The following is a 26,748-nucleotide window of genomic DNA, read 5'->3' as shown; positions in this document are numbered from 1 at the left end:
ATTTTAACATATGCCTTGGATAAGAGCCTTCATACTAACAATCATGTAGATCCGCTTCATGTCAAAGATTTGTTCAAGTAAATCAAAGTAAACATTCAACATTCTCCATCCATCACTACACACAACAAGGGGACTTGATAAACATCCACATTCAACGTTCAATTGATGACGATGAGAAACAAAGTCTCCAAATATAAAAAACTAGATTTAGGAAAACATGAAATTCTCTCCTCCCTACAACAACACTGGCAATTTGTGAAGCTGAGCACTCAGTGTTAAAGCAGGTGATCCACCCGAGTGAACCCCTTCTTACTGTCATACGAAGCTCTGGTGTGGACACTCAGTGTTAAAGCAGGTGATCCACCCGAGTGAACCCCTTCTTACTGTCATACGAAGCTCTGGTGTGGACACTCAGTCTTAAAGCAGGTGATCCACCTGAGTGAACCCCTTCTTACTGTCATACGAAGCTCTGGTGTGGACACTCAGTGTTAAAGCAGGTGATCCACCCGAGTGAACCCCTTCTTACTGTCATACCAAGCTCTGGTGTGGACACTCAGTGTTAAAGCAGGTGATCCACCCGAGTGAACCCCTTCTTACTGTCATACCAAGCTCTGGTGTGGACACTCAGTGTTAAAGCAGGTGATCCACCTGAGTGAACCCCTTCTTACTGTCATACGAAGCTCTGGTGTGGACACTCAGTGTTAAAGCAGGTGATCCACCTGAGTGAACCCCTTCTTACTGTCATACGAAGCTCTGGTGTGGACACTGAGTAACAGGCACACATTATCTCTACCAACACAATATGCTGCATAAATGAATGTTCATGTTGCTCAGGTCAGTGATAACAATATTATTTAGGAAACTATTTCTGTCATGAAAGATTCCAGGTCATGTGTGTCATGATTAGAGCCAATCAAAAATTACAAATTCATGAAAATTGCATCTATGGTAGTTTTAGAATTGAAAGGGTCACTAGGCTCAAGCCTTCAGAATTGGCTGGCTTTTTCAAGGTGTTTCAGGTTGAGCAGTGGGCAGGCTGACTGTCCTAAACATGACACAGCATGTCCACTCCTCGTCCAGTGTCACATCCTCTCAGTTGCTTCAGCCAGCCAATCAGCTCCAAGCAGCTGATGAGCCCATGGGGGCAGTGTCACGTCCTCTCAGTTGCTTCAGCCAGCCAATCAACTCCAAGCAGCTGATGAGCCCATGGGGGCAGTGTCACATCCTCTCAGTTGCTTCAGCCAGCCAATCAACTCCAAGCAGCTGATGAGCCCATGGGGGCAGTGTCACGTCCTCTCAGATGCCTCAGCAAGCCAATCAGCTCCAAGCAGCTGATGAGCCCATGGGGGCAGTGTCACGTCCTCTCAGTTGCCTCAGCCAGCCAATCAACTCCAAGCAGCTGATGAGCCCATGGGGGCAGTGTCAGCACAGAAGCCAGAGCCTAGTGCTCCTTTAATGAATTTATGCTACTTAAGCATATAATCATTGTACAAACAAAAGCAAATATGAAAACATAAAACATAACTGAGTTTCTAATCCAAATATTATAGGTTTGTTTTAAAACAGTTTTAGAAGCTCAGTCGTAACAGTTGCTATTTTCTTTTCCTGACATGCTCATAACACACATTGTGGCCATATATGTTGCGTGGTGATTCTTATATTCATGTGCAAAGATGACCTTAAAATATAAATATTTCAACATGCATATTTCTTTGCATTAACTAGAAATTGGGATTAAATTGGAATAATTTCAAAGTTTGACAACAACTGGCTGTACAGTTTAATTACAAACATAACGAGTCAGTAGCAAGGCTATTAACAGTTAAGTAACATGCAAGAAACATCTTTAATACCTAGGAACTGATGTCATCAACAAGTGGAGAAATGAAAGACCAGTTTAACAGCGTAAGTAGGACATGGGGAATTATCACAGAAACAGGAAATAGACAATGCTGAAAATGCAACATCACGATATGTCTGTGAGCCATCAACAGCTGACTTAACATGAGCGTTTCATCGGCTGTACAACCCAAATGTCTTCGGTTACCAACAGAGAACTGTATCAAACCTTGGTTCTGACCAGAAAAGGTTCCGGTTGGAACAAAGGCAACTATCTCCAGGGTTTGTTCGGCCTATTTGTTTCAATATGGCGCCACTCTTCCCAATCTTGTCTCATCATGGTTTGGGTTAATTATATCACGTCGATACCCACCACTGTCAGGAACCACAAACAATCAACCATGTTTGACCTTGAAAAATCAAAAGGGCCATCTTGTGGATGTTGGTTAAGAACACTGCTCTGGTTAATACCACAGCTAGCAACACTCCAGTCGTAACTAGTGGACAGGACAGTAGGGTCAATGAAACACAGAGATGCCCAAGACGGACACGTGTTGTGCAATAGATAGGAAGTCAGAGGAGGAGGTAAGATCACGGCAATTGTCACCCACAGGATGCCACCTAAAGCAGTTTTCTCTTGAAGTCAAATCCTAATTAAACTACTAGGCTATTCAAAGGCTAGTTGTCAGCTGTGTTGTCTGAGGATTTCAAACTGACATAGAACCTTACAATTTGACTTTTTCAGTGAGCCATTAGTACCTGTATTCTACCTCGTCCAATGGATTCCAATACTCTACTACTACAACACTGTGACATGCATGTCCTGATATCTTGACATTTGGACTGCTAATACAATGTTCTTCAGAAACATTTCCCAACAATATTTCTTTCACTGAATAAAGTTCTTAGGGGAATAATTTAGATATATTCTGTCTTGACAAAGTAGAGTTAATTAACTTCTTTATTTACTGTAAAGGCAATGTTTCGGTATTGTTCTTATACCGTTGTCATTGCAAACATCGCCTTTACAGTAAATAAAGAAGTTATCCATAGGTTATCTCTACTTTGTCATCCGTCAACTTCAAAGTTATACCTATCAAACAGTTCATATTCTGTCTTGATGGAATTTCCCAAACAATCATTTCATAGAATTCTGTTCACCGATAATTTCATAAAATAATTATCAAATTATTTGGAACTAAGAAATATCTGGACTGAAATAATACCATTTGCTGAAACACACAAGCAGGAAAATATACCTTTTATGGATATGATATAGTTAATGTTTCTACATAACAATATTATGTCAAATCATATCTCATTGTTGCAGGTTTACCTGTCAACTTGTCAAACTGCTGAAATGTCATTTACCCACCACGCCCACTGATTCTCTGTTGAGGTAAACCACTTGTTGTTGAATACGTTCATGAGTCATCTCAAGTTGCGGAAACAATTGAGAACAGAGAGTAGTCCAGTGTTGAGCAGTGTCTGCGAGGTGCAGCTTGAAGAAACAATCACAGCAGGGGTAGAGAAGAGGGCGGGGCACCCTTGAGGAGAAGGCGGGGCCACTAGGTGGAGAGTCCAGTGGAGGATGGGCGTGTCCAGAGTCAATCAGCTGCACGTTTTCCCCATTGGAAAATTGAAGACCTGTTCATATCAATGTGGCTTATGCTTGTCACTGATACATTGGCTGACAAACATGAACTTAAATGGCAGGATCTGTCACCATAGCTGCCAATTTTCCCAGTTTAGTATTTTCCAACAATCTTCTTTAACTGACAACAAAGCCAGACGATATGAATCGACTACAATACAATACAGACATGTGATTCCGAAACTCAGTTCATAATTTTAAAGTTTGTTTCTATCTCGACTTAAGCAACTTTCAATAATACCGTGGAGTGTCTCAATTGAACAAATGCAACCCTATAAATATGATGATATACCAGTCGATAAACATGAAGCATTTATAGCTGACGGTGTAAGGCTAAATAATGACCCTCTCTTTATCAGTGTCTATGAAAATTGAAACCTTGTGATATTTTTATGTAGATTGGCATATTCTTAACAGGAATTAAGGACAAAAGTTGCAAATTCGTAACAAAAACATTAAAAAAATGGGACAGTTGGCAGCTATTTGTCACGAATCAAACCTGAAAGTCCACGACGAGCCATGACAAACTTGAAACAGCAAAGGGTTGAAACTGTGGGTATTTCACAGCAAGCCTATTTCCACAGCTTGTTCACAACGCCGGTGTCACACATACATAGGCTACACACCCTTTTACATCACGTCCCAACCCATACTGACGAGGCATGTCAAAGAACGACACGGCTCAACCTGACAACAACGACAGCTTGTTCCTTCACAAGTCCTCCGGAGGCCATTGCTACCTAAGCAGTTGAACACAGCGTGACATGGGCATTGTGGTTCAGACAGAGGTTGTCCTCCCGAGGGTGTCACCAAGATGAACAGCCATGCCCAGTCACAGATCCAGCAGTGGGTGGGCGTGTCTGTCCCTGACGGTGGCTCACCCATCCTCTTCTTCTGGGTAGGGGATATCTGGCTCAGCATCGACTGGTGGGGTTCCGTCTCTGGATGTGCTGCTTTGCTCGGGGGGTGGGGAGCTGCAATAGAGGTCGGAGATCAGTGGTTAATAAATGAACTTGATACTGACCAGTTGAACCTAGAAGGGTCTTGAACTAAAATTTGTATTACAAAATAATCAAAATAACTGTTAAACAATAAATAAAAAAATATTATGACAAAGAGATAAGTGAATTTTATTTATGAATTACGTTTTTCAAAACACAATAACTGAGGTCTCTTCCAACATTTTCTAATAAATTCATATCAGGAGACTGAGTGAATGTTGTTTTACGCCACACTGCCTTGTACCACGACGCAATCTTAGCACTAGGACTTTCACAACTCCCATACTCTAACACAGATTTATGCCCACCATGGTGTAATGACTGCAATCTTAGCACTAGGACTATCACAACTCCCATACTCTAACACAGTCTTACGACCACCATGGTGTTATGACTGCAATCTTAGCACTAAGACTATCACAACTCCCAAACTCTAACACAGACTTACGACCACCATGGTGTTATGACTGCAATCTTAGCACTAAGACTATCCCAACTCCCATACTCTAACACAGACTTACGACCACCATAGTGTTATGACTGCAATCTTAGCACTAAGACTATCCCAACTCCCAAAATCTAACACAGACTTACGACCACCATGGTGTTATGACTGCAATCTTAGCACTAAGACTATCCCAACTCCCAAACTCTAACACAGACTTACGACCACCATGGTGTTATGACTGCAATCTTAGCACTAAGACTATCACAACTCCCAAACTCTAACACAGACTTACGACCACCATGGTGTTATGACTGCAATCTTAGCACTAAGACTATCACAACTCCCATACTCTAACACAGACTTACGACCACCATGGTGTTATGACTGCAATCTTAGCACTAAGACTATCCCAACTCCCATACTCTAACACAGACTTACGACCACCATGGTGTTATGACTGCAATCTTAGCACTAAGACTATCCCAACTCCCATACTCTAACACAGACTTACGACCACCATGGTGTTATGACTGCAATCTTAGTACTAAGACTATCCCAACTCCCATACTCTAACACAGTCTTACGACCACCATGGTGCTATGACTGCAATCTTAGCACTAAGACTATCCCAACTCCCATACTCTAACACAGACTTACAACCACCATGGTGTTATGACTGCAATCTTAGCACTAGGACTATCACAACTCCCATACTCTAACACAGTCTTACGACCACCATGGTGTTATGACTGCCTTGTGGAAGAGGTCCAAGGCTGGAGCAGATACCCCAGTCGTTGATGACATGAAGACTCAAAATGAATACCCAAATAACAATTGCATGTCAAGCCAATCAGAAGCCCATTCAACAAAGTGATTTCAGCACTAAGGTGATCATAACTCCCGTCATTTAACATAAACTTGCCATAGATGTATCTTAAGTGATCTTAACGCTAAGGTGATCACAACTCCCACAGACTTAGTGACATTACTAAGGTCGCTGTATGACGATTGTAAGAAACTGATTCCTATTTTCACTGCCTCTTATAGGAGGTGAAATGGGGTTTAATGTCACATCAAAGATTATTGCACTTATGTTACAATGTGCATGTGTGTGTGTGTGTGTGTGTGTGTGTGTGTGTGGCTGTGTGTGTGTGGCTGCTTGTACTAGTCTGGACTAATGCTGATTTCATAGTGCTAGCCCACTGAGATACCATGCTACAGTTTAACAATATTACCCCACTCAGACACAGAATACTGACTCCAAGCTGATCAGTCCTTGTCCCTTAATGCCAAGCGCAAGGCAGGGTAACAACAAGTACTTTTAATCTTTTAATGTATTTTGGTATGACATGACCGGGGATCGAACCCACGACCTTCCGCTCTCCGGGCAGATGCTCTACCATTAGACCAGGGAGGCAGTCTCTGCCTCTTATGACAGAGATGGAAAGAGGCAACTTACACAAAGATGGGGAACAAAGCATATGGGCAAAGTTGATGTGACTAAGCAAAAGAATCCACTATAAGCAATATGACATTTAGCTGACGTATGTAGAGTAGATTGTATAAGCGAAGGTGGTGCAGACAACTAACGTCACACTTGTGAAAAAATACATGACACAGAGAACAGGAAACACAGCATCGTGGGTTTAGCATACAGGCCCACATTCCACCAAGCGATCATAGTGCTACAACTGTCGTAAGCTGATGTTAAAGCATGGGAGTTACAATCATCTTAGTGCTAAGATTGGTTTGTGTAACCTATCCCAGGGCTACATTCAACATAGTCATCTCAGCACTACTACCGCACAGCAAACTGCGGCGCCTTTAACGACTGGGGCCTCAACACTAAGTAAGTATAGTGAGTGAGTGAACTGAGGCCCAAAGCTGACTTCAGCAGTTTTTTAGTCACATCATCATCATCATCATGATGGTGCATCAGCTTAACGTTGGAAGAAGGCCGAAAGTGACACAGGTCATAAACGGAAGCCCTTTAGTGAATGTAGGAATCAAGGATATGGTACTGACAACCCAAGGATCATAATCTGATTATCATGGGTAAATCTGGGATTACAACACACAAGCCAAATCATCGAGCTTGTCCTCCCATCCACTAAATCCACTCTGACGACCAGCATCGGTTGCTGGGGCCCTATTCTAACCCGGAATCTTTACAAGTTACTGGGGTACTGTTAGTAGAAGGAGAAGGAGATCACACAATTGGGATCCGATGACATGCATCAACCAAGTCAGCGAGTCTGACCACCCGATCCCGTTATTCGACTCTTACAACAAGCATAGATTGCTAAAGACCTATTCTCTACCCAGATCTTCACGAGGATGTAATATTAGTAGAAGGCTACAGAGATCTACACTAGGAGAAAGGCATGAAACAAGCCAGGCTACATGTTGTATATGCAGGATGTACCTTCATCTCATTAGCATTGACACAATGGTTGGATCTCTGAAAGCACCAATCACAGCATGCCAGAATCACAAGACAACAAGCAGAAATCACATTCTAGAGTCAGTCACAGCATACAATTTAGTTCTAAACAAAATCAAATGCAGAGATGCCACCCAGAAATTGAAGAAATTCGGAGTACCTGGGACAACTGGGGTGTGAAACAAACTGTTACGCTTTGATGATTTCAACATCTTTTGTATTGCATTTATCCCTCAAACCCAAGTTAAAACTGGTGATTATGTGTGATTATAACATGGTTGTATATGTGACAATGCAGTGAGGTCAATAACCAGGCTAAATCACTGGTTGTTTTGTCTTACAAAATTTGTAATACATGTCACTTGGAGTATTGGCAGAATTTGGTCAAAAACATCCTAAAGAATCCATCGAAATCATAATGGATGGCATCTCTGGTAACGTGTCTAGGCTCACAAGTGCAAGTGAGACTGTTAATGTACAAGACTGTATCACTAACACAGGACACTCATTCAGTGGATCACAGCACATCTGGTAACGTGTCTAGGCTCACAAGTGCAGGTGAGACTGTTAATGTACAAGACTGTATCACTAACACAGGACACTCATTCAGTGGATCACAGCACATCTGGTAACGTGTCTAGGCTCACAAGTGCAGGTGAGACTGTTAATGTACAAGACTGTATCACTAACACAGGACACTCATTCAGTGGATCACAGCATCTCTGGTAACGTGTCTAGGCTCACAAGTGCAGGTGAGACTGTTAATGTACAAGACTGTATCACAAACACAGGACACTCATTCAGTGTATCACAGCATCTCTGGTAACGTGTCAAGGCTCACAAGTGCAGGTGAGACTGTTAATGTACAAGACTGTATCACTAACACAGGACACTCATTCAGTGGATCACAGCACATCTGGTAACGTGTCTAGGCTCACAAGTGCAGGTGAGACTGTTAATGAACAAGACTGTATCACTAACACAGGACACTCATTCAGTGGATCACAGCATCTCTGGTAACGTGTCAAGGCTCACAAGTGCAGGTGAGACTGTTAATGTACAAGACTGTATCACTAACACAGGACACTCATTCAGTGGATCACAGCATCTCTGGTAACGTGTCAAGGCTCACAAGTGCAGGTGAGACTGTTAATGTACAAGACTGTATCACTAACACAGGACACTCATTCAGTGGATCACAGCATCTCTGGTAACGTGTCAAGGCTCACAAGTGCAGGTGAGACTGTTAATGCACAAGACTGTATCACTAACACAGGACACTCATTCAGTGGATCACAGCATCTCTGGTAACATGTCTAGGCTCACAAGTGCAGGTGAGACTGTTAATGTACAAGACTGTATCACTAACACAGGACACTCATTCAGTGGATCACAGCATCTCTGGTAACGTGTCATGGCTCACAAGTGCAGGTGAGACTGTGAATGTACAACACTGTACCCCAACACAGGACACTCATTCAGTGGATCACAGCATCTCTGGTAACATGTCTAGGCTCACAAGTGCAGGTGAGACTGTTAATGTACAAGACTGTATCACTAACACAGGACACTCATTCAGTGGATCGCAGCATCTCTGGTAAAGTGTCTAGGCTCACAAGTGCAGGTGAGACTGTTAAGAATCTAGAAGGTGCACTCCCTTAACTGAACAGACCACTACAAAGAACAAACAATCATTACAATTATTGTTCAAGGGTTCAAATGCATATTGATGGATTTTCTAAAAAGGCCAAAACATACTATTCTACATTTCCTGAGACAGGTTCTTAAGGACTTCAATGTTGAATGTTTGGAATAGACCCGGAAGACAGGCCAATCATGTGTGAATTCTACGAGGCCTTGATGTCACTTTCTCCAAACACTGATTACAAAACGTATGTCTGAAAGCATTTATTTGTATTTTCATACCCTTCGTCCCAACCAACAGCTTGAGCAAGTAGGATTAAGAACTGGAGCCAAAAGGTTTAAGAGTTACCTGATTCCTCCATCTAATTATGGCTTTAATTCGAACTTTCTTTTAATTTTATTTTGACCACTGACCCATGGTTTGAAGGAATAAAATCTGAAAGAAATGTCCGACTTGGTTATATTTCACACATCAAACAGAGAAAACTTACAACATACTGGTCCTAGCAAACATTCTGGGGTACATTATGTTGAAATGCTCAGGAAAGGTTTTAGCTGTGCAACAGACTACCATGTCTAAGACAATATTTATGACACAGTATGCACCGAAAATAAAGGCAGGAAATTACAGAGCACAATACAGTTCACAAAACCACATCAAACTGTGACGACGGTGAAATGCACACCCATCAATAGCAGGCATCAATGAATGACAGCTTGGCACACCAGTTACCTACCCTAATTGCATGCACAAGCTGCCATATATCTCTGTTAGCATGAAGTGAAGAAAACAGATACATTGTAGAACATGGTTAAATTCAAACAGGACTTTAGGTTCAGATTTCAATTGGTTATAATCCTTTTGACACCAGATTTCAAATTCAAAGATGTCCCTACACAAGATCATATTACAATGTACAACAGTGCAAATCAATGTACCACATTACGGCAAGCAGTTGTGTCCTGTAGAACTTCAATCAGTTCAACTTATTTATGTTTGGCTCTGATCACTTCGACATTCAGTTGTCATTAGAACCAATTGTGTTTATTTTGTTAGCCTGGGGTACTTCCTACTAAAGTAAGGTTCCAACTACCGTATTCGCCATAGTAAGCCCCTGACCAACTTCTACACCTATCTGTTAGTAAGCTTTACAAGCACCCCAAGAAGACCAAAAGTGACAGTGCCTATTTTCTGGTGTGTATGACTTGATACCCAACGACAACAGCAGCTCAGAAGGGCTTTATAATTACAATGGGATTATTATTGACAAAGATTTAGTTTCATCAACATTTGAACTACTGCTCGATCTCAGTAACCTTTTGTGTTGTCTTACTAAGCACCCACCACCTTTGTCCATTTTCTAAGCACCACAGAGCTCATTACGGGGAATACATTAGGTTCCAAGGGTATGTTATGTCAGTAAAGGGTGCACTCCATTCCCATGCCCGGCATGGGCTGACGTAAACAACCTACCTATCTGCTGCATCAGCCGACAACTGTCGACCCTCCTTCTCCGTCTTCCTCTGATAGTGAGACCTGAAACAAGGCACAGCAGCATGGTAGTAGTAGTAGTAATAGTAATAATAATAATAATAATAATAAGATCCTGGCATGCCAAGGGACACAACTTTTCACAGGACCTTAGACCACTGGGCTACCATAACAATCTGGGCTTCAAACCATGACCAGCAGATCCTGGCATGCCAAGGGACACAACTTTTCACAGGACCTTAGACCACTGGGCTACCATAACAATCTGGGCTTGAAACCATGACCAGCAGATCCTGGCATGCCAAGGGACACAACTTTTCACAGGACCTTAGACCACTGGGCTACCATAACAATCTGGGCTTCAAACCATGACCAGCAGATCCTGGCATGCCAAGGGACACAACTTTTCACAGGACCTTAGACCACTGGGCCACCATACTGGAGGTGAAGACACACCTGTATCTCTGCTGGATGATCACGGACTGGTTGCGGCCCTTCTTCAGTCTCTCCGGTCCTTGTCGCTGCAGGCCAGCCGCAGGGTCTCGGTTCTTCTTGAGACGTTTCTGTGCGTAGTAACTCCGGAACTGATTCTGGATCAACACTGCTGCCTGGGTCATCTTCTTGAAGTATGCATACTGAAATATACAGAGTGAGTGAGTGAGTGAGTTGGGTTTAACGCTGCTTTGTGCAGTATTTTAGTTGTATCACTGAAAGTATGCCTAACATGGCAGAAAAAATCAAACCACGTAGGCGGTCTCCGGGCAGATGCTCTATCCTATAGACCACGTAGGCAGTCTCCGGGCAGATGCTCTATCCACTAGACCACTCAGGCAGTCTCCGGGCAGATGCTCTATCCACTAGACCACGTAGGCATTCTCAGGGCAGATGCTCTATCCACTAGACCACGTAGGCAGTCTCCGGGCAGATGCTCGATCCACTAGACCATGTAGGCAGTCTCCGGGCAGATGCTCTATCCTATAGACCACTCAGGCAGTCTCCGGGCAGATGCTCTATCCACTAGACCACATAGGCAGTCTCCGGGCAGATGCTCTATCCACTAGACCATGTAGGCAGTCTCCGGGCAGATGCTCTATCCTATAGACCACTCAGGCAGTCTTCGGGCAGATCCTCTATCCACTAGACCACATAGGCAGTCTCCGGGCAGATGCTCGATCCACTAGACCATGTCATCAGTCCTTACCAACATGAAAGAGTGTCAGATAATTTTCTAACAGTATTTGTATTGCCTCTGATACAGGAGTGATAACTAGAACTGACAAATTCACCGAAGGTTCATGGCAGAGCGATACTTTGTGCCAGGAGTCCGCCAGTACCTGTTTGTATCGCCGATAGTAGCTCTGGATCAAGATGGCGGCTTCTATCTCCTTCTGTCGCTGCTGCTGCAGTTGTTGTTTATCCCGATACAGCCGATACGCATTCTGGATCACCTTGGCAGCCTCGTACAGCTTTCTCTGTTCCTGATCTGAATAGAGAGAAGGATACTTATGAAGTGGTAGAAGAAGATTATTGTTAAATAATTCCAGCCTTATCAGTGCGATCTCTTGACAACCAAGTCTGAATGACTAAGTCAGTGGTTGATAATAGGATCATTATATATTCAGGGTACATCGTAACCACCCAATCATAATATGGAACTACTCTATCCTGGAATCTCTACAGAAAGACAAACAGTTTCAGTTTCATGTTGTTTAACACTGCACTCAGCAATATTCCAGCCATAAGACTGCGGTCTGTAAATAATCATGTCTGGACCAGACAATCCAGTGATTGACATGAACATCGATCCACGCAATTGGGATCGATGACATGCATCAACCAAGTCAGCGAGCCTGACCACCTGATCACGTTAGTCGCCTCTTACGACAAGCGTAGTCGCCTTTCACAGCAAGCATGGGTTGCTGAAGACCTATTCTACCCTGGATCTTCACGGGTCAGAACGACAAACATGGGAGGCTGTGGACCTTCTCTGTCCTGGAATCTCCACAGGGGTTGGCAACCGTGTATAGGGAAGTGTGGACCCTACCTGAGAGTGTGAGTTGGGAAAAGTCCTTCTCCATGTACGTGGCTGGTGCGTTGAAGTACTCGGTGAAGTCAGCAGTGGTGGGGGGCGGGGAGTCCAGAGTGAAACTGTAGGAACTGTAGGGGCTGTAGGGGCTGGGCAGACAGGTAGAGTCCGGGCTCAGGGACGAGGCAGGGGTGCCCAGGTCTGTGTACCTGCAATACAAAAGTCGGGAATACAGTGATGGGAGTTTTAGGTTGCTTTGTCATCATTCAAGTCTTATCCAGTCCATGTATCATGATGTATCTGGCCTACAAAAATGTTTCTACCTGTACTCATCAAAGGCCAGACTATCTGTCATGGGTGTTGAGATTCCAGAATCATCCCCGAAGGATGAGGTGGGAGGTGAGCCTTGAGACGGGGCCGAGCTGTAGGACTCACTCCGAGCTCGACTGCTCACTCCACACTCTTCCTCCTTGGCAGGAGACAGCTTGATACGCTCTGGCATGGCTGCGATGATCTGGTTGGCAAGGGTTACCATTTGGTTCTTGCCTTCATGATCCCCACCTGGAACAATTTGGTACAGAATTTGTATAACGCCACACTCAGCAATACTCCAGGTATATGATGACAGTCTGTAAAGATCTGGACCCAGCAAACAATTTGGTACAGAATTTGTATAACGCCACACTCAGCAATACTCCAGTTTTATGATGACAGTCTGTAAAGATCTGGACCCAGCAAACAATTTGGTACAGAATTTGTATATCGCCACACTCAGCAATACTCCAGGTATATGATAAAGCCTGTAAAGATCTGGACCCAGGAAACCAGTCAGTGGATGAGGATTAATAGCGTTGTCAGGTACATTAGTCATGTCTTGATTATTCAGTGTACTGTATACTGCTCTACAGAAGTTAAAGGACACCCGATGTTTACCTGTCAAGGATGGCGGGTATGGCAACACCTATTGAGTACTACGGGCATTCTTTAACCTGTTTTGAGTAGTATATCTCAACTCTACATGGATAAATAGCCTTGACCCATTCACTACCAAAGCATCGTTCTGACACTAATCGGACTGTGACACCCGATGTTTACCTGTCAAGGATGGCGGGTATGGCAACACCTATTGAGTATTACGGGCATTCTTTAACCTGTTTTGAGTAGTATATCTCAACTCTACATGGATAAATAGCCTTGACCCATTCACTACCAAAGCCGATCACAGCATCGTTCTGACACTAATCTGACTGTGACCTGCTGAAAATAGCTGTCGAATCAAGTTAATAAATCATGCGACATTCTGTGCTATGTTAGCGGTGAGAGAAAGGGTGACGGCACTTCTTAACTGAAGTTACAGTCATGGTTGGGTCCAGAGTACTTTACGATATCAAAGAACATTATGTGTTTTTAGATTTGTGTGTTTTTAGCCAGAAGTTTTTACATTTGGAACCAAAGGCTTTAGCCTATACTCAACAACACCTACAAATATGAAAACACATGATGTTTATCTTCTAATTTTTCACATCTCAAACAAGTTCAGCTAATACTGCTTGAGTTTAACACTGCTTTGAACAGCATTTCAGTCATATCAGGGAGTGTCAGCTTGATGTGGGAGGGAGCCCCAGGTGACAAAGGTCATAGATGTTTACCACGTCGGTGAAACCCAGGAGCATTGTTAAGGTGCTGACAAACCCAGAAACATAATAGGGCAAACCGGGATTCAAACCCACAACGGAGTTAAGCTTAAACAATACAGTCTTCCTTTAATGCGTAACATTTTTAGATTCAAGAGCAACTCATTAAAGCATGGTGTTTATGTGTGTGTTATGGTGTCTAACCTTCACCAGATGCTACAGCAGCGGCGGCGGCAGCAGCAGCAGCAGCAACAGCTGCCTTGTGTTCCGCCTCCTCGTCAGATGAGATCTTTTCTACATCAATGAAAGGGCTGTCACTCCGCACCGATGATACCTCATCTACAGAGGTACAGAGCTTGCATTATAGACATTACTCATACAGACACTCAACACTGATTACACGACTAAAGAGCAGATCAAATTGCAAATTCAAACATGGCAAATGAAACATTCATCCACAAGAAATGTTAAGAATCAATGAGGTTGGTTGGTTGGTTTGTTGTTTAATGCTGCACTCAGCAATATTCCAGTGTTATGATGACAGTCTGTAAATAATCGAGTCTGGACCAGACAATCCAGTGATTGACAACATGAGGAATCACTGAAGGACATGCAGAGAAACAGGCTGATGGGTCTCTTCCATGTACAACATGTTTCATCAGCACTTGCTGAAATAATAGTAGATATATTTATACTATAACCATGACATGTATCATTGAAAATCACCAATACAAACTTCCAAGACCTTTTTGAGGCCTTGTTTAAGGTATTGTTGAAATGACACACAAATTCGATCATTATCAAGCTTTTAAATCCTGTTACACCCATAAGATCCGGGTTAGAAATGGTCTTCAGCAACCAATGTTTGTCGACAGAAGCGACCGACAGAATCAGACTTGCTGACTTGGTTGTGGCACGTCCTCATATCCCAACTGCATTGATTGAAGTTCATTACGTCAATCACTGGTGTGTCTGGTCCAATGATTACTTACAGACCACCGCCATACGGCTGGTATATTGCTGAGTGAGGCATTAAACAACAAACAGAAAAACAAAAACTGGCAAAATCATGATCCCTGGTTAATTTTCAAGCTGATCAATATCTGCAACATTGCAACACTGTCATACTCCTATTCAACTGACCTGTGTCCATCTGCATGAGGAGACCATCCGTCTCCTTCCCAGACTCCGTCGCTATGGTGTTGAGCAAAGACTCGGTCTGCATGAGAATATCTGGCGATGCCAGATCACGTTGAGCAACTGGTAGCAAGGCAGAGTCCGTCACTGCACTGATTGGATGATCACCAACCAATGACAGATGTGGCTCAGAATTGGCCTCCCGAATTGGCTTCTGAAAAGCGTCATGTTGGGGCGAGGTCTGGTCGTTTGTTGCCCCACTCGGCAATATATCCACCGAATAGCGTTTGCTAAGTTGGCGATGACAGGTGCCAATGACTTGTTCACTGAGTCGCCGGACGAGCTTGGAATCCCCTGGGTAGGGAGGGGGAGGAGGTATGTCGATGTGAAGGTTTTCCTGTTTCTCATCACAAATGTTTTTGTGAGAACTGGGGAATATATGGCAAGGAGTTGGTGACAGGTCACACGCAGTGATAGAGTCCGAGGTTGTGAAAGAAGAAGTTGCGCCAGCAAATGATGCTGTGGATGTGCATGGGGGGAAAGGGGGCGGGGCTTGCAGACGAGCTTGCTCCAACTGCTCGATTTGATTGGCAAGGTTGTGATGTCCCTTGCTTCGGGCAACGGTGAGCGGGAGACGTCCATCCTTGTTACAGATGCTGAGTGGCCCCGTGTTGATATGATACAGCGTCAGTGAAGCGTCAATATTTCCTCTTGCACATGCCCACATCTGAAACAGACCAGTGTGAAGGTAAGCAAGAAATTAAAGTGGTTTAGGTCCCGTTCCACAAAGCGATCTTAGCACTCAGGTGATCGTACCTCCCATACAGGCTTACGACAGTTGCAGAGCTAAGATTGTTGGTGGCAAAGCCATCATCTTAAAGTTTAAAGACTGTAGGATTCCTACACTGATTACAGAAGACAACTGAAACATTCCACCCTCCCGTCATTCACTTCAACAAACTACCAGTGAGTACATCTATATGGTCAGCCATGTATCAATACCATGATTACAACTTGCAAAGTACCATCAAACTTTAGCAGACAAGCTGAGGCCCAAAGCATTCAACACTGACATCAGGAACAAACTAAGCTATGTGAGATTGTCTTGCCAAACAACTCCCACATCTGGTAGCCTTTCACAATCGTAAGTAATCGTAGGTGCAATTGTATCTTTAGAACTGTGAGTGAGTATGGTTGTATGCCGCTTTTAGCAATATTTCAGCAATATCACGGCGGGGGACACCAGAAATGGGCTTCAAACATTGTACCCATGTGGGGAATCGAATCAGGGCCTTCGGGATGACGAGCAAACACTCTAACCACGACCTATAACCAAATCAACATGAACTGGGAAAGTTTGTATTCTCATTCGGGAATGTTTACAGTTGCTGCCAACTTGGTGCCAAATATCGACCTGTGAGCAGGTCTAGATCAATGATCAAGATAATGCTGCAGTAATCAGCTTCTTTGTTCATTGTGAGCAGGTCTAGATCAATTCCTGTCTATGATCAAGATAATGCTGCAGTAATCAGCTTCTTTGTTCATTGTGAGCAGGTCTAGATCAATTCCTGCTTATGATCAAGATAATGCTGCAGTAATCAGCTTCTTTGTTCATAGTGAGCAGGTCTAGATCAATTCCTGCCTATGATCAACATAATGCTGCAGTAATCAGCTTCTCACCAATGGAGTACAGGCATGGTTGTCCACACTGTGAGCATCAACTTCATATTCTAAAACTAAATTAGAGATGTCAGATCTGTCAAAGAAAGAGAAAACAGTATTATCACTCTGCAATCAATCAATCAATCAATCAATCAATCCTTGTGGGGCCCTGGGTAAGAATAGGTCCCCAGCACATCATCATCATCAGCGGCAGCAGCAGCAGCAGCAGCAGCAACAGCAGCAGAGGCTCCTAAGAGGCTCCCCGACTTTCTTTGGGTGTTCAGGCTCAGTGACCTGGTTGATTGCATGTCATTGTTCACCAAAGACGTTTGGTGTTGCTCATAATATCAACCACCAGTTTGTCTGGCCCAGACTTCATCAGTCGCAGGCAACAACGACATAGCTGGACATTGTTCACAGCAGCATCAAACATCACAGAACCAAGGACACATAAAACAGTAATGTTCTCACTATATCATGGCAGCCTGGGAATATTCGTGTCTTGGCCCAGCTTACCAGAGGCCAGTAGCACAACCAACAACCCACAGCATTGGGTTATGATAGAACACAATCAGTCAGCTCACACGCTGTAACTACCAGACCCTCATTTAAGTCGTCTCTTACAACAAGGAAGGGTACGAGGCACCCATTATTTGCGGAATTATGTTCTGGGGACTTTCAAAGAACCAATTCTAAATACATGTTTGTTATTTTCATTCAACTATTCAATCTCCCTGTTGGAAATTAAGCATGGAAGAAAAGGGGTCCCAGTCATAACTACTGCCAAGTTAAAGCTTTAAGGAGAGCCAGGATTCAAACACTATGGAAGCAAACCTCAAGGACACCATGGCTCCCATTAATTTCCAACACTGATTCCTGTACTGGTGCTACCCACCTCCACCTAACAAGTGAGCTGATGAGTTTGGCGTAGCCAAGGGCCGCCGCAAGATGAAGTAAAGTCAGTCCGCCATGGCCAGCCTTGGGGTAAGTCTCCAGTTTCTGCCAGGGTCGACCAGCCAGGTGCTCCACATACTGCACAAGACGACACTCGGTGTTCTCATGGTCAACATTCAGGGCATGCTGGAATAGTGCACAACAAACAAAGTCACAACACTCGTCTCACTCCGGGACAGATTCTCGTTTCAAACTTGTATCTACATTTATTCTGATACTGTTAAATAGCTGTGTGAAGAAAGGATTGAACTTGTTCCCATCTTAAAGGGAGCCAAGGCTCGAGACAATGGTCAGTCCCAGCAAACTCGATTAAGTTCAGGGTAAACTGTTGTAGGGCTGGGATGATACACAACTGTGTGATCAAATACATACCACGATACTTTGCTCACGATCCGATATATACCACAATACCTTGCTCACGATCCGATATATACCACGATACTTTGCTCACGATCCGATACATACCACGATACTTTGCTCTCGATCCGATACATACCACGATACTTTGCTCACGATCCGATACATACCATGATACTTTGCTCAAGATCCGATACATACCACGATACTTTGCTCACGATCCAATACATACCATGATACTTTGCTCACGATCCGATACATACCACGATACTTTGCTCAAGATCCAATACATACCATGATACTTTGCTCACGATCTGATACATACCACGATACTTTGCTCACGATCCGATACATACCACGATAATTTGCTCACGATCTGATACATACCACGATACTTTGCTCATGATCTGATACATATCACGATACTTTGCTCACGATCCGATATATACCACAATACCTTGCTCACGATCCAATAAATACCACAATACTTTGCTCTTGATCCGATACATACCATGATACTTTGCTCACGATCCGATACATATCACGATACTTTGCTCACGATCCGATATATACCACAATACCTTGCTCACGATCCAATAAATATCACAATACTTTGCTCTTGATCCGATACATACCACGATACTTTGCTCTTGATCCGATAAATACCACGATACTTTGCTCACGATCTGATATATACCACAATACCTTGCTCACGATCCGATACATATCACGATACTTTGCTCACGATCCGATATATACCACAATACCTTGCTCACGATCTGATACATACCACGATACTTTGCTCTCGATCCAATACATACCATGATACTTTGCTCACGATCTGATACATACCACAATACCTTGCTCACGATCTGATACATACCACGATACTTTGCTCTCGATCCGATACATACCACGATACTTTGCTCACGATCCGATATATACCACAATACCTTGCTCACGATCCGATACATACCACGATACTTTGCTCATGATCCGATACATACCACGATACTTTGCTCACAATCCAATACATACCATGATACTTTGCTCACGATCCGATACATACCACGATACTTTGCTCACGATCCAATACATACCATGATACTTTGCTCACGATCTGATACATACCATGATACTTTGCTCACGATCCAATACATACCACGATACTTGCATGCACTTTCATCTATCATGCTTAAGCCATCTCTTTCAAAGAGTGGAAGGCCAAATACCTGGCACACTGATGATTTACAGTTGGCAGTGTCATAGACAGGGTTTGTCAAGGAAAGCTCACCTGCTTGTCAAGAAAAGCTCACCTGTTTCTCAAGGAAAGCTCAACTGTTTGTCAAGGAAAGCTCACCTGCTTGTCAAGGAAAGCTCACCTGCTTGTCAAGGAAAGCTCACCTGCTTGTCAAGGAAAGTTGTGTTCTTGTCAGCTGGCATGAGCCTCTTCTCCAGTTGTTCCAACCTCTCCACCAGCAGCAGTTTCATCTCCGTCGCTGAAACAAGAACATAGCAAACATTTACACACTTCTACACATGTACCGAGATTGTGAGGCAATATGCGATGTTGCAGCAGTATCATAATGGCACACAAACAGCGAGTGGGTTGGGTTTAATGCCACTTTCTAGTTACTGGTATTCAGTTACTTCAAAGATGCCAGGGGGCGCTGGGGTAGCCTAGTGGTTAAAGTGTTGCTCGTCACACTAAGACCCAGGTTTGATTCCCCACATGAAGCCCATTTCTGGTGTCCCCCGACGGAATATTGCTGGAAGCAGTGTCAAACCCGACTCACTCACTCACTCACTCAAAGGCCAAAGTGAGGTAGGTCACAGACACAAGGCATTAGTGGAACACCGTGAGCACAGGCAGAATAATTTGGCTGAATCTAGGACTGGAACCTTGAATCAGCTGAGGGGACACAACTCTGCAAACTGAGTGAGTTAGTTGGAGTTTACTCCACAACTGGCATTATTCCAGCAATATAAGGGCGATATCAGCAATGGGTTGGACACATTGTACCAAGCTGGGGAACAGACCTTGGGCTTCTGATTACTGAGCAAACGCTTTAAAGCAGCCCTTTATTGCCACATTGCAAACTGAACTGTGACACCTTCGACAAATGAACCACCCGTGTTCCAAAATCAGTGTTCAAAACAAAAGGGGGGCCTCTGGTACTTGAATCTTTTGACTTCTAATATGAGGAAAATCAAAAGTCCCCTTGACTGTCAAGCTTAATTTCCAACACTGCAAAATATACCGAGGTACAACTACTCACAATCCATTGAGAACCATTCGTTGTGAGCTGACTGCGTGCTGTGCTTCTCCCGAGCCTTGTACTCGAACACCTCACTGTTGGAGATGACAAACCCATCATTGGCCACCTGCAGCGTTACCAGGCCGGCGTCATGTGCTGCAAGACATCAGCATCATATGACATCAACGTTCCATGCAATTAGGGTATATTAACACGCAAACAACCAATTCACTGAGTCTGTCCACCTGCAGCGTCACCAGGCCGGCGTCATGTGCTGCAAGACATCAGTATCATATGACATCAACGTTCCACGCAATCAGGGTATATTAACATTCAATCAACCAATTCACTGAGTCTGTCCACCTGCAGTGTCACCAGGCCGGCGTCATGTGCTGCAAGACATCAGCATCATATGACATCAACGTTCCATGCAATTAGGGTATATTAACATTCAATCAACCAATTCACTGAGTCTGTCCACCTGCAGTGTCACCAGGCCGGCGTCATGTGCTGCAAGACATCAGCATCATATGACATCAACGTTCCATGCAATTAGGGTATATTAACACGCAAACAACCAATTCACTGAGTCTGTCCACCTGCAGCGTCGCCAGGCCGGCGTCATGTGCTGCAAGACATCAGCATCATATGACATCAACGTTCCACGCAATCAGGGTATATTAACATTCAATCAACCAATTCACTGAGTCTGTCCACCTGCAGTGTCACCAGGCCGGCGTCATGTGCTGCAAGACATCAGCATCATATGACATCAACGTTCCATGCAATTAGGGTATATTAACACGTAAACAACCAATTCACTGAGTCTGGCCACCTTTGATCCAAGATGCCTCTTACGACCAGCATAACAATCAAGTCTGGGCCCACAATCCACTGATTGATATCATCATCAACAATCCATGCCATTGTGGTACGATGACATGCATCTACCAAGTCAACAAGTCTGACCATCCAAGTCACCTCTGGCAACCAGCATAGGTTGCTGGAGACCCATCCTAACCCGGAATCCCCCTTTAGAAGTGTGAGATACTGACCTGGAGTGAAGCACCGGAGAACCCCTGCCTGTACAAGTGTAGCAGGCACCGTCTTACTGTTGAACACAACAGAGTAGGACGTGGACGTGGAGAACCATGGGCCTGTCACCAGGATCTTTGTGCCACCCTTCCAACATACAACAACACTCAATAACATCTCATCAGTCACTGCCAACACTATCACAGGCATGTCAACCCTAATCATGCTGATTATTGATTATTGATGATAAATAATTTAACAACATTTTGGAGGTACAGTAAAATATGTTTATAACGAATAGGTTATAAGGAACTAAAATCAGTGGCCCCTTTGAGTTTGTTATAACCGTCGTTTACTGTACACCTCACAGCTACCTCAATGTACTTGCTCTCAAATCATAAACTAGAACACATCCCGATAAGATTACTCAGAAGTGGATTTATCATATCTGTCAGCAAGTGAGTTTGGTTTTTACACCGCTTGGAACAGTATTTCAATATTATCACAGAGAGTCAGCTTGGTTTGGGTGGAAATGTGAAACTCTATGCCCCTCACATCTGTGTAGCACCAGTCAGGGGAGAAGTCTGTGATGACGCCCTGAGAGAAGCTGCTGTCTGTGTCAGTCTGTGAGTGAGTGTTGTCTGCTGTCTGCGTGTCTGACGTAGCAGACGTCGATGTTGAAGATTGATGCGACTCTGCCCGTTGCTGCTGTGATTGTTGAGCTTGTTGGTTGCTGAGGCAGTTAGCACAATTGATGAGCGGGACAGAAGTCGGCATTCCGCCACTTGACGTCCCGAGACTTGCATTTGTGTCGGGCAAATCAGGACAGTCATAAAGTTCGGGCAAGTCGAGAAGATAATCAAGATTGAGATCAGTACTGGGAAATGAGGAAAAGCTGCCATCAAGAGTATCACAATTATCAGTCCCCGAATTATCTTTCACTAGTGTTCCCACAGTGTGCGAGCAGTCCCCGCGAATGAGCGAGTCTAATGTATTGTGGAGATTTCGCTGAGTATCTGAGATTGTAGCTGACATTTGATCGAAAAAAAGATCCTTCGAATCCTGCGGGGTGCCTGCCAGCTCCAACAGAGCATCACTTGCAATATTCATCGGAACGGGAGACTTTCTGTTCGAGTCATGCGCATGGAGATTGTGAATATGTTGTGACAATTTATCATCCTGCTTGACACCAGCAAGCACTTGGGGAATGGTTTGGAGTATCTGAGGCTGAGGGAAACGGCCCTGCGTGTCCAGGGTTGCCGCGGTGATGGTGTGAATGGGCGTGGTGAGAGAGTTGTTGATGATGGAGATGGGTGATGTGTTATGTCCGCTGACAAAGATCAGACCGTTACTGCCGTGGAGACTTGCTAGGTTTAGAATGAGAGGAGCAGGAGCTGCAGCTGTGTGGTTCAAGTCTTGAGTGGAGTTGGACGAGGGGGCCGTAGTGGGCGTGATCACCACCTGGCTGGTGTGAAGCTCGGGAGTGGGCGGGGCTACCGACTGGGTGGCGCTGCGTTGGGTGTGGCGCTGCAACATGGACACTAGGCGATTGTGTGCCAGGCTGGCTGTGTTAGGAGGTGATGAGTCCTTGGTGCATTTGGAATGAGGAAAGTTTTTGTCACAGGAAGGAGTGCATTTGTGGGGTTTGGCTTTGCCTGATTTGTCCTGCCGAAGGTTAATCAACTGTTGAACAAAGTCTTCAATTGTTTCTTCAACCTGCAAGAAAAGGAACAATATTGTAACCGTGCAACAAAACCTTTTCTAGGAATATCAACCCTTAGTGATACCCCGAGTCAGTTAACACAACGTCAACACAACAATAGTGATTAGACGTCAGTTTGTTACTGGCAAACTGAATATCTGACTAGTTCTTGTTTCATCCCCTTAATGCCGACTGCCAGGCAGGGTAACAACAAGTACCATCTCAAGTACACTCAGATACAGCATACTGACTCTGAGCCCACCAGTCCTTGTTTCATTTATGTAATACCGAGTGCTAGGCAAGGAAACAACAAGTACCATCTCAAGTACACTCAGATACAGCATACTGACTCTGAGCCCACCAGTCCTTGTTTCATTTCTGTAATACCGAGTGCTAGGCAAGGAAACAACAAGTACCATCAAGTACACTCAGATACAGCATACTGACTCTAAGCCCACCAGTCCTTGTTTCATTTCTGTAATACCGAGTGCTAGGCAAGGAAACAACAAGTACCATCTCAAGTACACTCAGATACAGCATACGACTCTGAGCCCACCAGTCCTTGTTTCATTCCTTTGATGCCGAGTGCCAGGCAGGGTAACAACAAGTACCATTTCAAGTACACTCAGATACAGCATACTGACTCTGAGCCCACCAGTCCTTGTTTCATTCCTTTGATACTGAGTGCCAGGCAGGGTAACACTCTGGTAACACTCTGGTAACACTTTTGGTAAAACGTGGCCAGAACCTTCTCCTCTCTTTGCAGGTGCTCCATCCACTACACCACAGAGGAAGTGCACAGTGAGTGGTAAAGTCGTAGACTGGAGCTTAGGGAGAATCACTCAGTTGGGTTTAACACCTCGTTCAACGGTATTTCAGTTATATTACGGCTTGTCACCTTAATGTGGGAGGAAAACCCAAAGTGATGCAGGTCTTAGTGAATATGGTATTACGCCGCGTTTAGCAATATTCCAGCACTATCACAACGATGGGCTTCACACATTGTACACATGTCGGGAATCGAACCTGGGTCTTCGGTGTGACGAGCGAATGCTTTAACCACTAGACTCCCCGGCCGCCCCGATGCAGGTCTTAGATGTTCACCACTTTAGTGAAAGCTATAAACGTGTGGACAAACCTAGAAACATAATCAGAGTGAATCCAGGATTCAAACCAACGATCATAGGTTCCTGGCAACCCTAAGGGACGCAACTCTGCACGGTATATTTAGTGCCTTGGACTACTGGACCACCCATGCCTGTGATGTTAATCAGTATTTCTGGGAATCAGTCAAGTCCTGACAGTAATTACTCTCGTCATCAAGATTAATGATCTCACCATGTGTTCTTGCTCAGGACCAAGATCCACTCTCCTGCCACACGCCACTACAAGAGACACAGTTACAGCTTCATTTCAAGGAGTATGACTGTTGTTACTACAATATCAACATCTATACAAGGAATACAACAATGTCTTAAGCTTTTAATTCTTTCTGTCAGTTTCTGACATCAACAATTGAACTCATGTAAGTTTTCAACATCAGACAATGTCTGACATTGTGTCACCATCGGGTTGCATATTAACTGCCCAAATTATCTCCCTTAGTATCTCCCAGTTTCACAAAGATTGGAATGGTTCCTGGGATACAGGTATTTTGTCTTCTAATTCTTTTAGTATTATGACGTAGCATTCATAGAATATGTATCAGAATTTGTAACTATGTTTATTGGCATATACGCTAGGCGTCGTGCCTCAGTTTGGATCTTACCCTATATAAAACAAGTTGTTTTTCAGTGTCTTGCAATGAACACACAAATAAACAATACACTCTTTCACTGCTTCAAAACATAGTCCAGGGTAATTAACTAATCTTTGTTTCTACTAGTCTGTACAAATGATCTGCTTTACAATTGCCATAGTGAGTGAGTTTGGTTTTACGCCGCTTTTAGCAATATTCCAACAATATCACGGCGGGGGACACCAGAAATGGGCTTCACACATTGTACCCATGTCAGGATTCGAACCCGGGTCTTCGGTGTGATGAGCGAATGCTTTAACCAATAGGCTACCCGACCGCCCCACAATTGCCATGGTAACCACGGCAGTCATTGATAGGAAATGAGTCCTTCCTGAAGTTTATTAGTCTTGGACTAAGAGATAACATTTCAATTAGAATTGGTCTTCAGCAACCCAGATTAACAGGTGCTCCGACTCGCTGACTTGCTTGATTCATGTCACCATATCCTAAATGCTTAGATTGATGCTCATGATGTCAAACACTGGATTGTCTGGTCCAGATTCGATTATTTTCAGTTTGAAATCATACAGCTGGAACATTGATGAGTGTGGCGTTAAACAAGAAAGCTAATTCCGAAGCCCTCTGTCAACTCACACATCGGCCTGAGCTGATCAACAAGTTCCTCCTTGGTCCATTCTTTCTTCTCCATGTCGTAAGATAAAACAGGAATGCTCAGTTTGGTGTTGTCAGGGTAGGGGACATTCAGGTAGTGGACAAGAACGATGTCAGGATTCTGAAACAGGTCAGGCCATACAGGTACACAGGTACAATATATCGCAAATTGTCCATTTCAATATTATTTAAACTAATACAGGTGTGTGGGTTGCGAAACGTAATGTAATGTGAGTGTCTTTCCAATAGTCAACTTTCCCTTATGTCTTTGAGCTACAATCGAGCATGCCCTTTCTTCCAAGATTTCAAAGAGCGTCATACGACTCTTGGTCAGAAGTTGTTTGATCAAGGTTACAACATTCAATCCTGTGACTGATATGAATAATCGATCTATGCAACTGGGATACAATGACCTGCATCCCCCAAGTCAGTGAGCCTGACCACCCAATCCATGCTTGGGTAATCGGGTCGAACCAGGATTCAAACCCATGAACAAACCCATGTTATAGTACTAGGCCAGTACTTGGTTTTGCTCCTCAATGCCCAGCGCCAGACAGGGTAACAACAAGCACCATCCTTTACTGTCCCACCCGGGGATCGAACCACCGACCTTCTACTCTCCCAGTCTTATAAGCATGTGAGTGAGTGAGTGAGTGAGTGAGTGAGTGAGTGAAAGTTGAACACTGAAGTCAGCAATATTCCAGCATTACCACGGCAGTACATAAACGAGTCTGGGACATGGTACATGGGCATGGTATATGGGCATGGTATATGGACATGGTATATGGACAGGTATATGGACATGGTATATGGACATGTAGTGATGAAACACTTCAGATGTTGCTGTCATACTTTGTCTGGCACAACAGCACTTGTCCCTCTGACAGACATTGACTGAAATATCAGAAAGCTCCCAAGCAAGTGTACAAAACTATGGCAAATCTAGATTTCTCCTGAAAAAGAAGAGATTTTCTGGAATCCTTTGTCTCATATGTTGCCATGGTTGCAAGACAATTGAAAAAACAAAAAACATCAATATAGACCTAAATGTC

At 43.9% G+C, this 26,748-nt stretch overlaps 1 protein-coding gene across 1 annotated transcript; it reads right to left on the bottom strand.

Annotated features, from left to right (window-relative positions):
- Positions 1-3,657: 3,657 nt before the first annotated feature.
- Positions 3,658-25,911, bottom strand: LOC125384197 (calmodulin-binding transcription activator 1-like). Its single transcript, XM_048402710.1, has 16 exons — positions 25,679-25,911; positions 24,625-24,671; positions 22,140-23,300; positions 21,605-21,731; positions 20,571-20,705; positions 19,696-19,790; positions 17,876-18,060; positions 16,999-17,074; positions 15,325-16,045; positions 14,386-14,520; positions 12,871-13,108; positions 12,566-12,756; positions 11,856-12,004; positions 10,978-11,156; positions 10,504-10,566; positions 3,658-4,467 (listed from the first exon to the last, which is right to left on the bottom strand). Exons 1-16 carry the CDS (start codon positions 25,731-25,733, stop codon positions 4,371-4,373), a joined length of 3,654 nt encoding a protein of 1,217 aa, XP_048258667.1. The 5' UTR covers positions 25,734-25,911; the 3' UTR covers positions 3,658-4,370.
- Between the last annotated feature and the right edge of the window lie 837 nt (positions 25,912-26,748).

Source organism: Haliotis rufescens, unplaced genomic scaffold, assembly GCF_023055435.1.
Source record: "Haliotis rufescens isolate VD_foot unplaced genomic scaffold, xgHalRufe1.0.p SCAF_29, whole genome shotgun sequence".
Taxonomy (NCBI): Eukaryota; Metazoa; Mollusca; class Gastropoda; order Lepetellida; family Haliotidae; genus Haliotis; species Haliotis rufescens.
Note: the sequence above shows the minus strand (reverse complement) of the source record. Positions and strands in the feature narration are given on the sequence as shown.